General features: G+C 37.0%; 1 protein-coding gene across 1 annotated transcript in view; it reads right to left on the reverse strand.

Annotated features, from left to right (window-relative positions):
• Positions 1–15012, reverse strand: part of Vps25 (vacuolar protein sorting 25) — a 51748-nt gene that overhangs the window by 21147 nt on the left and 15589 nt on the right. The window contains exon 4 of the mRNA XM_083139420.1: positions 13082–13212. Coding sequence (XP_082995546.1) covers positions 13082–13212 — 131 coding nt within the window. The remainder of the gene's footprint in view (positions 1–13081; positions 13213–15012) is intronic.

Genomic DNA, 15012 nt, shown 5'->3' on the forward strand with positions numbered 1-15012 from the left:
TGGTACCAGGAGGGTTACATTTGGGTATCTCGATCGAGACGCTTGGGTCCCAAAAAGTTAATGCTGATTACCAAAATGACAGTTTTTTTTCGATTGGTCAAGGGGTTCAGAAGTTACGCGCGTTTTAAAATTTCTGTGTACGCCACTTGCGACTCCACTTTGAAAGACATGAATTAGGTTATAAATGATGGTGTCTTCCCTCAGGTTTGCCGTAGAAACGTCAAGTTTGTTTTCTTTTGTTCAGAATAGTGTAAGCTTTCATTTAAATAAGGTTTCAGATGAGTGTATCAATAACCACGTATTTTTATGTATAGTTTCATGTATTTTTTAGACAAATAAATGACTAACTTCAAGAGCGAATTTCGTGCAATGCCCCCCCTTCAATTTTCCCCCAATTTTATATGTAGGTAGCTCAGAGTGTGTACTAATGCCTGATGGAAAAATTGGGATGGGAGGTTCAGAGACAGAGTGATAAAAAAATAATTTGCAACAAATGACATTAAAAGTTAATTTTATTAAAAATGCTTATGTATTTTACACAAAGCCTGAAGCACAATATGTTTTAAGGTATAATATTCAACATTTCTGTTCACTATGTGTGAAGGTAAGCATAGGCGTAACCTGGCAGGTTGAAAAGCGTGCTGTGATATGTGCACTGAAAAATGAAGCTTATTCGGAACGCGAAATAGTAAGAAAACTTAATATTTCCAAGACTGGTGTTCATTGTGCATTGGACAGATACCGTACAACCAACAGTCATGCTGACCGTGTATGTAGTGGAAGAGCTCGTGTAACGTCTGCAGCTGAAGATAGATATATTACAGTAACTAGCAAACGGAACAGGCGCATAACAGCACCAGTCATCGCTGCTTCTCTGAATAACAGGAGTGACGCCTGTGTTTGTGTCAACGGTAAAGAATAGGTTGCATGAAGAAGGGCTGCATGGCAGAGTAGCTGCTAGAAAGCCATTGTTACGACGTGTGAACAAGATGAAACGATTGGCCTGGGCTAAAATGCACCAAGGTTGGACTGTGGATAACTGGAAACTGGTACTCTGGACCGACGAATCCAAATATGAATTATTTTACAGCAATAGGCGAACCTTTGTGCTTAGAAAGGTCGGCGAGAGAATGAAAGAACAGTGTCTTGTTCCCACAGTGAAACATGTGGGTGGAAGTGTAATGGTGTGGGGATGTTTTGCCGGAAACCATAAAATTCAGGGAACATTGGTAAAAGAAGGGTATGATCAGATATTGGTGCCCCATGCCATCCTCTCTGGTCGTCGTCTTGTTGGTAATGGGTTTATTTTTCAACAAGATAATGATCCCAAACATACATCCAAATTGTGCACGTGGTATTTGGAATGCAAGGCAACAGAAGGGCATTAGTTCTAATGACGTGGCCACCACACTCTGCTGATCTTTCACCAATTGAACTGCTCTGGGACCAAATCGATAGGGACATCAGGAAGAAGTTACCCAGCAACACTCAACAGCTATGGAAATTTATCAACAATACCTGGCGTAACATTCAACCATCCTAACTGGACAAACTATTGGAGCGCATGCCATGTGTTTGCGCTGATGTCATTAAGGCCCATGGCGGACATAATGATGAAAGCAAAATATGAGGTGACATTAGTATGTTTAGTGGATGTACCTATGTTTGTACATTGCCAAGCAGATTCTTACATCTCTTTCTTGTACATTAATTACGAAATACATTCATTTCTACTGATTTTTGGAACTTTTTCCTGGTGGTCTTAAACTTTTTGTCGGCAGTGTATATACAAAAATGTGCAATATATCCACATAACACATATCCATAGGACATAATATCTTAAAAGTAAATTCTGTTATTTCATTCAGAGCTTTGAAATATTTATATGGTAAGACTGGGTGTGTATGGGTCGCATCATTCCACGTGAAATCACCCAATTGAAAGACAAAAAGTTGCTTCATAGTCACGGATTTGCTTCAAATTTTTTTTACTGACATATACTTGGACCAGTATGGCAAATGTGTAATATTAGACTAGTCCAACAAATATGTTGAAAGTTACAAATTTTGGAAAATTTGACGATTTTCAGAAATTGGGTGGACGAACGAACTCACCATGTGACACAAAACATGTCATATCTCGGAAACTATGTGTAATATTGTGATGATTTAGGTATCGTTGGAGAGGACAAGGAGTGTCCTAACAGAAAATAAATATGTTACCACTATTACTTGCTCAGAAAGTAGAAAAATCATTAAAGAAAATTTGTTGTGATGAAAAAGACACAACTTCGGGTAATTGTTTGATAGGGAATTTTATCACAATGAAAATTATTTCACAGCATAATCAATACATGTCAAACATAATATTAAAAAACAAAGAGGTAATATTTTATTTTTCATAGTAAACATATCACAGGTTTCAGTATTGGGTGAATGAACCAATGTTTCCACTGGCATGCAGTTATTTTATTTTTGACAAACGACCCTAAAACACTCACAAATTACCACTAATATGAGTACACAAAATATTGCTAGAAATATGAAAAGATTCTCTCGGGCTATCGACCAGGTGAGTAGTGGAAAAGATTCCAAGCTTTCGAGAAGTATATACTTCTAGAAGTACCCTGAAGACGAGAGTGACCTTAGCTCTCGAAAGCTTGGAATCTTTTCCACAACTCACCTGGTCGATAGCCCGAGAGAATCTTTTCATCATTCGTCACCAGGAAAGTTTCAAGACTTACTTCAGTGTTAGAAATGTCGAATACGTGGGAGAGTCATTACTTTCATGTTTGTCCACTTTTAGTTCACAAAAATTGTACTAAGACCAGAGTTTTTGTCCAGAATGCATATGGATGAGTTCATACCGAATGGTCCAGCACTGGTTAGTTGGTAATTTTTAAAATGTTCAATATTTTTGTTGTTCTAACCCCTAACCGGGATTTTTCTGAAACTTGTTTAACAATGGTGGTGATAAAAGGCTGAAAATGTAAGAATTGAAATGTAAGAATGGAATCTTGTTTACCACAGCTTTCTTCATTTTTCTTAGCTGAGTTATCATAATTATCGCAAAGGTCTGCAAAGGACAAAAATACACGAAGTCATGAAGCAAAAAATGGCCACCATTTTTAAAGTATGCTTATAATAATTTATGCTTATGAGTGTTTGAGCCATTTGTCAAAAATATAACTTCATGCCAGTGGACACATTGGTTCATACACCCAATACTGAAACCTGTGATAATTTTACTATGAAAAATATTACCTCTCTGTTTTTTAATATTATGTTTGACAAGTATTGATTATGCTTTGTAACAATTTGAATTATGGTAAAACTTGCAGGGTGGCTGCAGACAATCAGAAATAAAATTCCCTGACTTTTCCAGGTTTTCCAGGACAAATTTTGCATTTATTCCCTGACAATTTTGAACTAAATCCACAAATTTGTACATGGAAAATAAACTCTTACAGCTTTCAGGTATGGACTGTATTAAGTATCTATATTAGGTTACAAGAAATTGACTTAATTTCTCTATGATTCACATTCATTGTCAAAAGTAGTGAATTTGAAAAATTATTACAATTCACAAGGTAGGGAGGGATTTTTGTAGGGCTTTTCTCATTTGCAAGCAGGATTGAATAAAATATTTGATTATTTTTAAAGTTAAGACTAAATTAGATTAGAGTAAATTACTTGTTTTTAATTAAGAAATTTTGTAATTGCTCATTCTTCTAAGCTCTTCTCATTAAGTGTTGATATTTCGCCTGCTGCTTGCAAGAACCATGACTGCAAACTCATTTTGGAAGCATTAACGCTTGTATCCTACGTCTCTTTTCTATATAAAGTAAACAAACAACTTAATCCATGCACACATGATTGAGATATTGGTATGGTGAATTCGTTGCTTGTTTGATGTGAACATTGCAATGCATGGCGTCCGCTTGGCACCCAAAACCATAACATATTTTAAACCTGCTCCTCGGGACTAAACATTCTGAAAGTGAAGCAATGGAATTGCACAAAGCAAAGTGTCACATTACCTTACATTATCAATGTGACTTCTCTTTCAGTACAAACATTCACAGTATATCAAAGTACCGTGAAACTGACAACACACCGTTATCTATATTGCCGGCAAAAAGTGTGTGTGTATATATACACATAATATTAAAAACGCAAGCAATTTATAGTAGGGGAATCTACTGCACTGCACAGGTATCTGATTTTGCTAATAAAACATAATAAGATAAAAACACTAAGTTGCTGACCAAGGCAATTTATTATTAAGATAAAAACACTTAACAGGTAACGTTTCGACCCTGTATCAGGGTCTTCCTCAGACGAAGAACTAAACTAAAATGATGAAATATACTACACACAGAAAGATTACATACACATAGCAGGGTCACTAGCCACACAACAACAAATCAAGTTGACAGTCCTTATCTAGGAAGATTTCTCCAAAGGAATTAAACATATCACCTCCTGACAGTTGTTGACTAATGGGTCTACTAAACTGACAGGTGACTGACAGGTCAAGATTAGCAAGAGTCTAGAACCACCTGCTTACCACTCCCCCACCCCTCCTGCCTTTTTGGTTATGGTTGCATAACTTCTCTGTGGCATCGCCCATACTTCTTATACCAAACCATCTCTCTTTTTCTTTTTCTTCCTTCTCTTCCAGTCCTCTCTCTTTTATCTCTTTCCTTCTTCTGTTGATGTTGTGTCTGTCTTTCTTTTCATAGCCATTCTCTTCTAGTTGTTCCCACAGGCTATTAATCTTGGTTTCTTCTTCCCTTTCTCTGTGCATATCTTCTTTATTCGGTCTTCCATGTTCCTTATAAAATTACGTTTAGTTCCATCACCCACATCACTTCTTTTGTGGCAGAACACTCCTGTCGAACACTTCTTTTGATACCATGTAGCTGAGAAAAATACCTCAGTGCTGAGGAAAGTGGGTATAAGAACTTACAGGAAGGGGGGACGCACTATTTTAAGTATAGCCAGCAAGAAGAAAGAAGAAAAAAAGAGAGGAAGAAGAGGAAGGGGTTATCTACGAGGTGAAGTGCAGAGGATGTGAAAGTGTATATATAGGGGAAACGAAGAAGAGACTTAAAGACAGGTTAAAGCAACATATGGATGATGTGAGATTGAAGAGAGACAGGAATGCCATATTCAAACACACTAGAGAAACAGGACATGAAGTTGAATGGGATTCGGCTAGGCGAATAGGAAAAGAGAAGAGAGAACTAGTGAGAAAATGGAAGGAGGCCAAAGAAATAGAAAAGAAAGGAGAAGACATCATGAATTGGAATGGAGGACTCAAAATAAACAAGGAATGGAAGAGTGTGTTAGAGAAAGTTGAAAGGATGAAGAAAAGGAATGAAGAAAAAAGAAGTATGAACAAGGAAGAAAGAAGAGAAAAGAAGAAGACCAGAGGAGGAGGTATTCATCCATAACCAAAAAGGCAGGAGGGGTGGGGGAGTGGTAAGCAGGTGGTTCTAGACTCTTGCTAATCTTGACCTGTCAATCACCTGTCAGTGTAGTAGACCCATTAGTCAACAACTGTCAGGAGGTGATATGTTTAATTCCTTTGGAGAAATCTTCCTAGATAAGGACTGTCAACTTGATTTGTTGTTGTGTGGCTAGTGACCCTGCTATGTGTATGTAATCTTTCTGTGTGCAGTATATTTCATCATTTTAGTTTAGTTTTTCGACTGAGGAAGACCCTGATACAGGGTCGAAACGTTACCTGTTAAGTGTTTTTATCTTAATAATAAATTGCCTTGGTCAGCAACTTAGTGTTTTTAAATATGGAAACAAGGCTTAATTATATTACAATAATAAGATAGGAACATGCTCTTAATAACAGCGTCCGTAAGTTTATATATGAGGTACATCCAGAGAGTAAGTTCCGATATCGTTGGAACACTGCGCTAGTGGTTGGAGCATGATGCGCACATACAGATAGGAAGAGGTGGTATGTATCTGTAATGTGGTGCAATAGCATTGTTGTGAAAAGAGTTGATTTAAGAACAGTGTTATACCATGGCCAAGCTATCTCCTGACTGTATTCACAGTGCAGAATGGTTATCTTGGCTAAATCCTGTTTCCCTAATCCAGGGAGGAGGGATTCTACAGTTGCCGACTGTTGCTCAAAGAGTGCAGGCAGCGGTAGGCCTAATTGGCTGTTTGACCGCAAGTTCCTTCATAGGTAAAAGTGGCAACAGTGGGTCACTGACATAAAGACGAGTCCTGTGCCAGGAGTTAGCTTGGTTGAATGATTGATTGATTTGCTTTATTTTACTTTGCTTTTTGTGCCACTTTGGGCTAATTTGCGAAGATGGGGCTGAGTGATGACATGATGAATGGACACTCACAAACATCCATACCCAGGCCAGGATTCGAACCCGGGACCCCTGGTGTTGTCCCTTCACTGCGCCACAGGGGCCAGCAGGAGTTAGCTTGGTTCAACTCTATGAGAAAGACTGCAGTTCTCATATGTAATCAGATTTTTGCACGCTCAGAAGCGGATGCCAGCAGAGATCCACCGGAACTTGTGAGGTGTAAGGACTAGATGCCATACGCGACAGTATGGTCAGATGATGGGGCAGACAATTCATGGAAGGCAGATCCATCATGCATGCCCAACACACCTGACTGCAAGTGGGGCTCTATTGCATCACTAAGTGGGAGCCCCAACCTTACTTTCATCTCTTCCTTCAGCTGAAGCAGTTTCTGGCAGGACATATGTTTTGACAGTAACGCTCTCTGCAGACGATTTTGCTTTTTGGAGGCATGGGAATACAAAATTTAGTGCCACACTACGACAAATACCTGAAAGTAAGTTATGGGTCACTGTAATTAAGACAATAAAATGTCGATTATTATCAAAGTTTGTGTTTCAATTTATGGCTAATTGGAATGTACTTTCTAGACTGTCCTCGTATAAAGCTTCAGCCTGTTAAATTCAACAACAGTATACGAAAAGTGAAACTTCAGTAGAGTTGGCAGAGGAACATTGATTACTGATGAAAATGATATGTTTTTAGGATTGAGAGACTGAAAGTTTGTCCGACGAAATGCCGTACTACACCAGACAAAAAAATTGGATGCCTAAGAGTGCCATGCATGCATTCTTATGCCATAGTGAGACATTTTGTCGCAATTTGACATTAGTCAGATTTAATTAAGTCTTGAAGCTTTCCTGGTGATGAATGATGAAATGATTCTCTCAGGCTATCGACCAGGTGAGTTGTGGAAAACATTCCAAGCTTTTGAAGTTCCTGAAGATGAGAGTGACGTTAGCTTTCAAAAGCTTGGAATCTTTTCCACTACTCACCTTATCCATAGCCCGAGAGAATCTTTTTGTTAGTCAGATTTATCCATCAAAAATGACATGCATCAATGGAGCCTAAATATTCGGCGGATTAAATGTCGTTCCACGGCATACGACAAAAATTCAGGTTGGATAAAAGCCCTAATTTGTTTCCATGTTCCTTCAGAATGTCCACACAATGCCGTACTATGGTTTTGGACATCTGTCGGATGGTACTAGAGTGGGTGTACCCTTCAGATCGACAGGTCCGACCCCTTATAGATCCCATAGACAAGGAAAAAGAAAGCCAATACATTTTAAATATGACATTTAGAAGTCCATCAAATGTATCTGCCTCACTGTAAATGTCTCCTCCCCCACCTCCTCACCTTCCATCACTTGTTTCTGGCACCGTGACACTTTTGACAACAATGCCCCCTCCTCCTCTGACCATGACCTGCTTCAGCATGTTGAGAAGGAAAACAACGATTTCCTCATAGGTTGCTTTTCTGCAAGGCATGAGATTGTAAACAAGCATTTACAATGGCACAAACTCACTTCTTTGAGCTTTGTCATTCGATGCCTCTTTTACTGCGCTGACAAAGAGGAGGTGTAAATTTAGCAGTTGCTACTGACCTCATTAGGGAGTTGAAGAGCACCAGCTTTGTTGTCGATGCATATCGACTCTTGGTTTCAAGTTCCACGCACTTCGAGTCATGAGCATAGAAAACTAACAGGGTTGCAAGGCAACGAAAAAAGTTTCTGTTCCATAGATCAGCACATGATCCATCGGGACTGTGGCCAAAAATGCCATCCATCAGCATAGAATCGATCGGGACTTAAAAGGTTAATGGTGGGGTAATTGATCCACGTTTAATATTCTTCTCTGACGAAGCATGGTGCCACTTAAGGGGTCACATTGCATCACAGAACACAGAATAACAGGTACTGAAGCTCAGAAAAAACAGATTTTACATGCAAAACTGCTTTGCATGACCAGAAAATCGGTGTTTGGTGTGCAGTAAATGCATACAGAGTTATAGGGCCCATATTTTATGAAAATACCACAAATGCATAGAGATACAGAGATAACTTACTCGCACCATTGTTCAAACAACTAACTGACATTGAATGCCAGTCAGGGTTTATCCAACAAGACTCTGCCACCTCGCACACAGCTGAAGAGTCGTTGGATTTTATTCAGGAAAGTTTTGAAGACAGGGGGTCATTAGCAAAGGATTGTTGGCTCCAAGGTCGCCTGATCTCACTGTATGTGATTTTTATCTATGAGGGACATTGAAATATAAAGTCTATGCAACAAACCCCTGAACTGAAGGAGAATATCAGGAGAGAAACTGAAGCAATTACAGATGCTGAACTGTTGAGTGTAAATGGAAATTTCCTGAAAAGAAACGTGTGGATGCAGGAGGACACCATTTCCAGCATATCTTGTGACAAGATATGTGTTTAGTTTGACTGTAATTGTAATTGACACTTTAATGAATGTAACAATATTTGTTGCAGGCATGAATTTGCAATAATTACCATACCATGTACAGTAAAAATTGGCATCTCTGCGAGTCTGATCTGTCATCTTCCAAAATCAACAACCAGTGTTGCCATGATGCCAGAAGTACATTCAGTGTAAAGAAATTATTGCAATTTAGTGAAACAAAAATAGGGGATACTGCCAGTGGTGCCAACTAAAATGAGCCTGTGGTACTCGAGCCCATCCAATAATTTGCCTGTTATATTATATTTTAGAAACGAAGTCTCTCCGATTAAGAAAACAAAAATTTTCATCATTATACACTTAAAAAATTCTCACAAACTTAATTACTGACTGTTCCTAAAAAAAATTCATAATCTGTTTGTTTATACTTTTCAGCATCCTATATTATTTATACCATCCATGGTCACAGCGTTATTAGCAAAGTAAGGGAGGATAAATAAGGACTTATAAACAGGATGAGGATTGATGGCCACTAAAACTCTCAAAATGGGCAGACAAATAAACACAAAATACAAAATAGGCACTAAATGCGATGAACATTTATTCACCATTTTCACCAATTAGGCACTGAAAAAGCAGTTATCTTCGAAAAAAGCCCTTGCGACTAAAAAACAGGCACAAAAAACACTATAAAACATTAATTCCAGTCAGAAATGGAACCAGACCGTTTTTAAACATAAATTCCTACATTATCTGGCCAAGGAACAAAAAAATAAAAAAGAAAGTAAAAGGCATTATTTAAAACAAATCTCCAGGATCAGTCCACCAATTTCCTAGAAACATGCCAGAAACATTCCCAACATCCTCTGTGACAATTAATGTGATTATTTTGATTGTAATTGTAACTGTAATTCTGAGAACTTGAAGTCATTTCGACGGTAGCGGTTTCTGTAGTGGAGATATTACATGTGATTTGCAGGAGGTGCCATCTGGATGGCTGATGACAGGTTGCACAAGCGATGGAAAAACGCACTGTAGTTAACATGGACTCTTCATTTAATTATAGAAAGAAATCATAGAATCATTACAATAAGCTAATAGATTGATATTGAAAATACCCAGTTTTGTAATTAAATATAGGGTCATTCATCAAGTGGTACAACACTGGTTGCTTGACCACTTTTAAAAAGTATAGATTTTGTGTGGTGTGAGCCTCATATGTTGACAGTTCCAAACTACTGTTATTTTATTTTTACTCATGAAAAATTCAATAATTCGCATTAAAAAAGGTACGCCTAATATAATTTCTTATCAACATATTTTGTGTTAAAATTCTGCAAACTGTAATTTGGAATGTAAATGAACAACATTACAATCCAGAAATAGATCTGCAATAAAGTATATACACGAGGGCATGCTGAAAAGTAATGCCTTCTTTTTCTTTTTGTGTGGACGTACTTTGGATTTTGAGCAACCATGCATTGTACTTATCAGACTTTTCGGCTTCTCCATTGAAGGTTTCAAACTTCTATTGCCAGGGGGTGCTGAACTATAGTGAAGAAAATGAATGCATGTAACCATGCAATGTCAGTGGTGCACCTGAAGCACCGTGCTGTGATCGAGTTTCTAACAGCAGAAAATGTGCCCCCAAATGACATTCATCAGAGAATGAAGGCTTCTTATGGGGATGAATATGTAGACGTCAGTACTGAGCGACATTGGGCTGTCCATGCTTGTAAAGCAGGCCCAGTCAAGTGTAAGCGACATGCAACATGTGCAATTTGCCGTGTATCTTCGGTTTAAAAGGTTGCATTGATTACTGAGGGTTCGCTTCCGAGCAACATGTGTCTCGTGTCGCATGTCGCTTCGGTATGAATTCTCCCTTAATCAGCTGTTCTGCTCACAGGTCCATAGAAACACTGCCTGTGTAAATTTGACCCATATGTGTCACCCATACATAAAGGAACAAAAAAACAACACTGAAATATTACATGTAGTTTTGGAGAAATGATGTATCATTTCCTGTCATGATGTGCTGGTACATACATGGAACACTAACATTCATTGGAGTTTAATTTATAATACATGTAAAAGGTAAAGTGTTCCCCTGTGCATAGCACCACGCCATGAAGGCGTATAGGGGGTGTGGGGGTAACGCCCCACACTTTCTTGATCTGGTTGTGAATGGGGGTGATGTGATCAGCATCACGCCCCTGACCGCCTTTACCCCCCAGGGTTTCCCCCAGGTATCCATGTTATTCGATGCTGGGTGGGCGCCGGAGCCGCTTCCATCGTTAGAAAAGTTCCCGGATTTGAACCGGCTGGGGATTGAACCCGGGACCTTTAGCATGGTAGTCAGATGCGTTACCGACTGAGCCACCACGGCCACTTATAATACATGTACATGAGAATATCATGATTTGCAGTATGTGTTATTATTTTATTAATATATAGTTTATACTTATATTATCGTATCATCTGTTGTTCCCAAATATCAATTGTTTTTCTTTTATGGTAAATAACACATTATCCTCACACACATGAATATATGGGGTCACACATGAAGAGCCAACACATGGAGAATGTAAATTACATATTTATTTTATTGTAAATTATTATAATTTGACACACAAATCCATGCATCCTTAGAAATACATATTACTCCTTTAGTCTAGTCATCTCCTCCAGGTTCGGCACAAAATCACAATAGCTTCGTGGACTTTTCAGGGGGATGGGGGGTTCGCTCATAATTGTTCCCATGGGCGTCGCCAGAAATTTTAATAATAGAAATAATAACAAAAATAATTATTATGTAATAATAATAATAATTAAAATTTCATGAAAATAAAACAATTTATTACTAAATTTATTATTATTATTATTATTGCTGTTATTATATCCTTGAGGAAACTTTTCTACTCGATCCATCAGATGAGTGAATATGCAGCACACCTGTGTGTGTTTTTTTTAAACATTTCATTCAGTGTGTAGTAAAATGCATAGTTATTATATTTCGTCATTAAATTTTAGATACCTTTCAGAAAAAGCTTTAAATGTTAGAGGGAAATTTAAGTCATAAAGTTTATGTTGTTTGACCTGTCACATAAAACTTATTTTCTTGAATTTTGAAAACTGTGGAACGAGTTATTCTTTGGATTAAATGGTAGAATATTAAAAAATAATAAAAAAATAACCTGGTGCTTGTACTGTGACCTCAATTTTTCTATCGTGATGCACTTTTTACTTGATTATTCTGTTTTAATACTAACTAGATGAACTTTACTTATGTTATTAACAATAAAAAATAACAAATGTTCTGATATTTTTTAACTTGTAATAAACGACATCAGTTCCAGGGATGGGGGAGGTGGGGGGGGGGGTCTATGGACTGGTTTTCGCTCAAGTTACAAGAATTCCAAATGTCAGAGAATTCTAGCTCGATCATCCTAGCATTGTCTCCCTGTTATACTTCGTGAAGCTTCAAATACATTTTTGAAAATGAGTTACAAATTTTGGTTTCTGAACTTCCATTAATCCAACATGCCACAAATTTCTTGGGGGCTTGAACCCTAAACCTCCCCCTAAAATAAGGCCATGCTTGCTTTGCCACAACACTGGCAAGACCCAATGCAGAAAAGCAATCTCTGGTAAAACCCACAAAAAATATATGACACAGAGTGAGCATAACGGTGGACAAACATTTCCTTTGTACACTCTGCGAAACGATTGGTGCCATCAAGGATGTGTTCAAATAGCAGGTGCCTCAATTAAAGTTACCCTACCCTCTGAAGCCTGTTCGAAGCAACGGATTATGCTGAAACTTGGTGTAAAGGTTATGGGGACCATGGGGGAACAAATGCTGGTGGAGAAGAAAATTAGTTCAAATTTTTACCACCAGGTTAAAATGTGGCGCTGAAATAACAACCACCAGTAATTTGAGTTTGTCGGTCCAGAAGTGTTCAATATGCACCCTGTCAACACGAACGACCTTTTGGAAGCATAAGACCTTGTGATCGATGTGATGTTCACTGTGAACCAGACTTCAGCACCCATTTCAACCTGGTGGTCAAAATTTGAAACTTTTTCTTCAGCATTTTCTTCCCCATGGTCTCCATAGCTTTTATACCAAGTTTCACCACAATCCGATGCTTCGAACGATCTTCAGAGGGCTCCGAGTATGGCAACTTTAACTGTGGCCATCCAGTACAGAAAAGTGGACCAAATAAGCTACCGCCCGAATATTTTGCAGTCATTTCCAAGAAGTAGTGAAGGTGCATGCATGATATGAATAACATGTACATGATCCCTTACCTTCATTTGTGGTATTCTCTCCAGAAGCCAACTCGTACAATGTACACACAGTATTCAGGAAACCATTGGCTTCAACCCAGTCGTAGATCTTCTTTCCAAATTCTTCCAGAGTACACCAATAAATGTACCACCTGGAAGGGAAGCATTCAAAGCAAATCAGTGGCTATAATTTTACACACAACTTAGATGTTATTAAATCACATTTGCTATTCAAAACAAAGAACAAGAGAGCATAGTGTTATACAGCAAACCATTAGAGTAGTAAATGAATTTGTTAATAATTTATGAATATAGTGTAAATATCCAGATCAGATATTTCCAATTCCACCAAAAAATTCGGGGGGGGGGGGGTGACGATGGTTGAATGAAACAGAAAATGTGCAAACCCAAATGCTTGTCTGGAATATATACTGCTAAAACTAGAAGCAGTGAAAAAAACACCATCACAATATCAAACCTAGCAACCATAGGGACGCTCTTCAAATGATTGGGTGAGAGGCATATCCAGTTGCTATAGTGGAATCACAGGCAAAATAGCTTGCACAGACCAGCGACTCCTGTTATGACAATAAAAATAGTACATTGTCATAACAACATTTGAAAATGGTTAGGCTAAGTTCAAAGTTCCACATTTGTGCAATATTTATAATAATTTAGTCATATGATTGCTCAAAATTTTATTCATATAATGCAATTAAGTGTCTGAAATTACTATTTAAACTAATTTTATTAAATATGATGTTTAAAAAAGCCAATTTCTATATCATGACAAAATTATCAAATTGTGCAATATTTTGAATTCATATTCATAACAGTTATTTTTGACTGGCAATATTAAAAAGAAACATCTTCAATCATATGTGTTCTTTCAGACAAGAAAGATATGATACATTCAAATTTATAATTAAATTTATTGAAATTGTGTACATTTGCATTGGCATCAAGATTTATATACAAAGGTCAACTCTTTAAAATTGTTCAATGTATATTATAATGTCATTCTTGGTATTTTGTATCAACATTCAAAAAATGGTAATTGTAATCATTAGATAAGTATATTGTGGTATACATTGTAAAATAGCTGTAACAGAACAAATATGTACATTTACTACACAAACATTCAAGCTGTTAAGCACTTATTGACAAAAATATAAAACAAAAACAATTGAAGATAACACATACTAAAAAATCGGGCTTGAACTAGTTACTCTGATACTAGTTGTCTGTGACTTTTGAGGAATCTCATGATGGATGGAAGAGAAGTAAAAATGTGGCTATTGGTGAAGGAGGGATATTGGCATAAATCTTGATATTTTGAAAGATTATACTTTACAAGTTAATGTTTAATAGTTTGTTTAAACTATATAGAGACATTTTGTTGATAACAGAAGCTTGAAAATGCTTTTATAATGGCATAATCTTTAAAAAAAGATTTGGAACTTGTGAAAAGTGCCAAGTTTAAAAATTGGAAGCAGGAAATTATTATCTGCTTGCATCTGCATTATCTAGCTAGTAGATGAATAATGCATTACCTCAAATGTATGTTTTGAGAAATAAGACTAAGTGAGAGAAATATCTTCTGCATTTGGGATGTGAATTAATCATATTTGGAGTTTTAATACTTACTCTACCTCACAAGGAGATAATAAAGAAATATATTCTTCATATAAATAACATTTATATGTTATAAATGTTCTTGTAAACAAATGCATAATTTGATGCTCTTGTAACTTTTGTTATTTCTAGTTTTTTATCAATATAATAATTATAAAAATATTTCTTTTATATTATATAAACACTATTCATCAGCATATGTAAGCTGGTATTCCTTTTCAACATATATCCTTATTTTCCTACTGAGCTATAACATTGATTTGAATTTTTGACAAGTATATACATAAAATGATGTGCCAATCAAGACTTCATATTTA

This window comes from Lepisma saccharinum, chromosome 17, assembly GCF_977018435.1.
Source record: "Lepisma saccharinum chromosome 17, izLepSacc3.1, whole genome shotgun sequence".
NCBI classification, from domain to species: Eukaryota; Metazoa; Arthropoda; class Insecta; order Zygentoma; family Lepismatidae; genus Lepisma; species Lepisma saccharinum.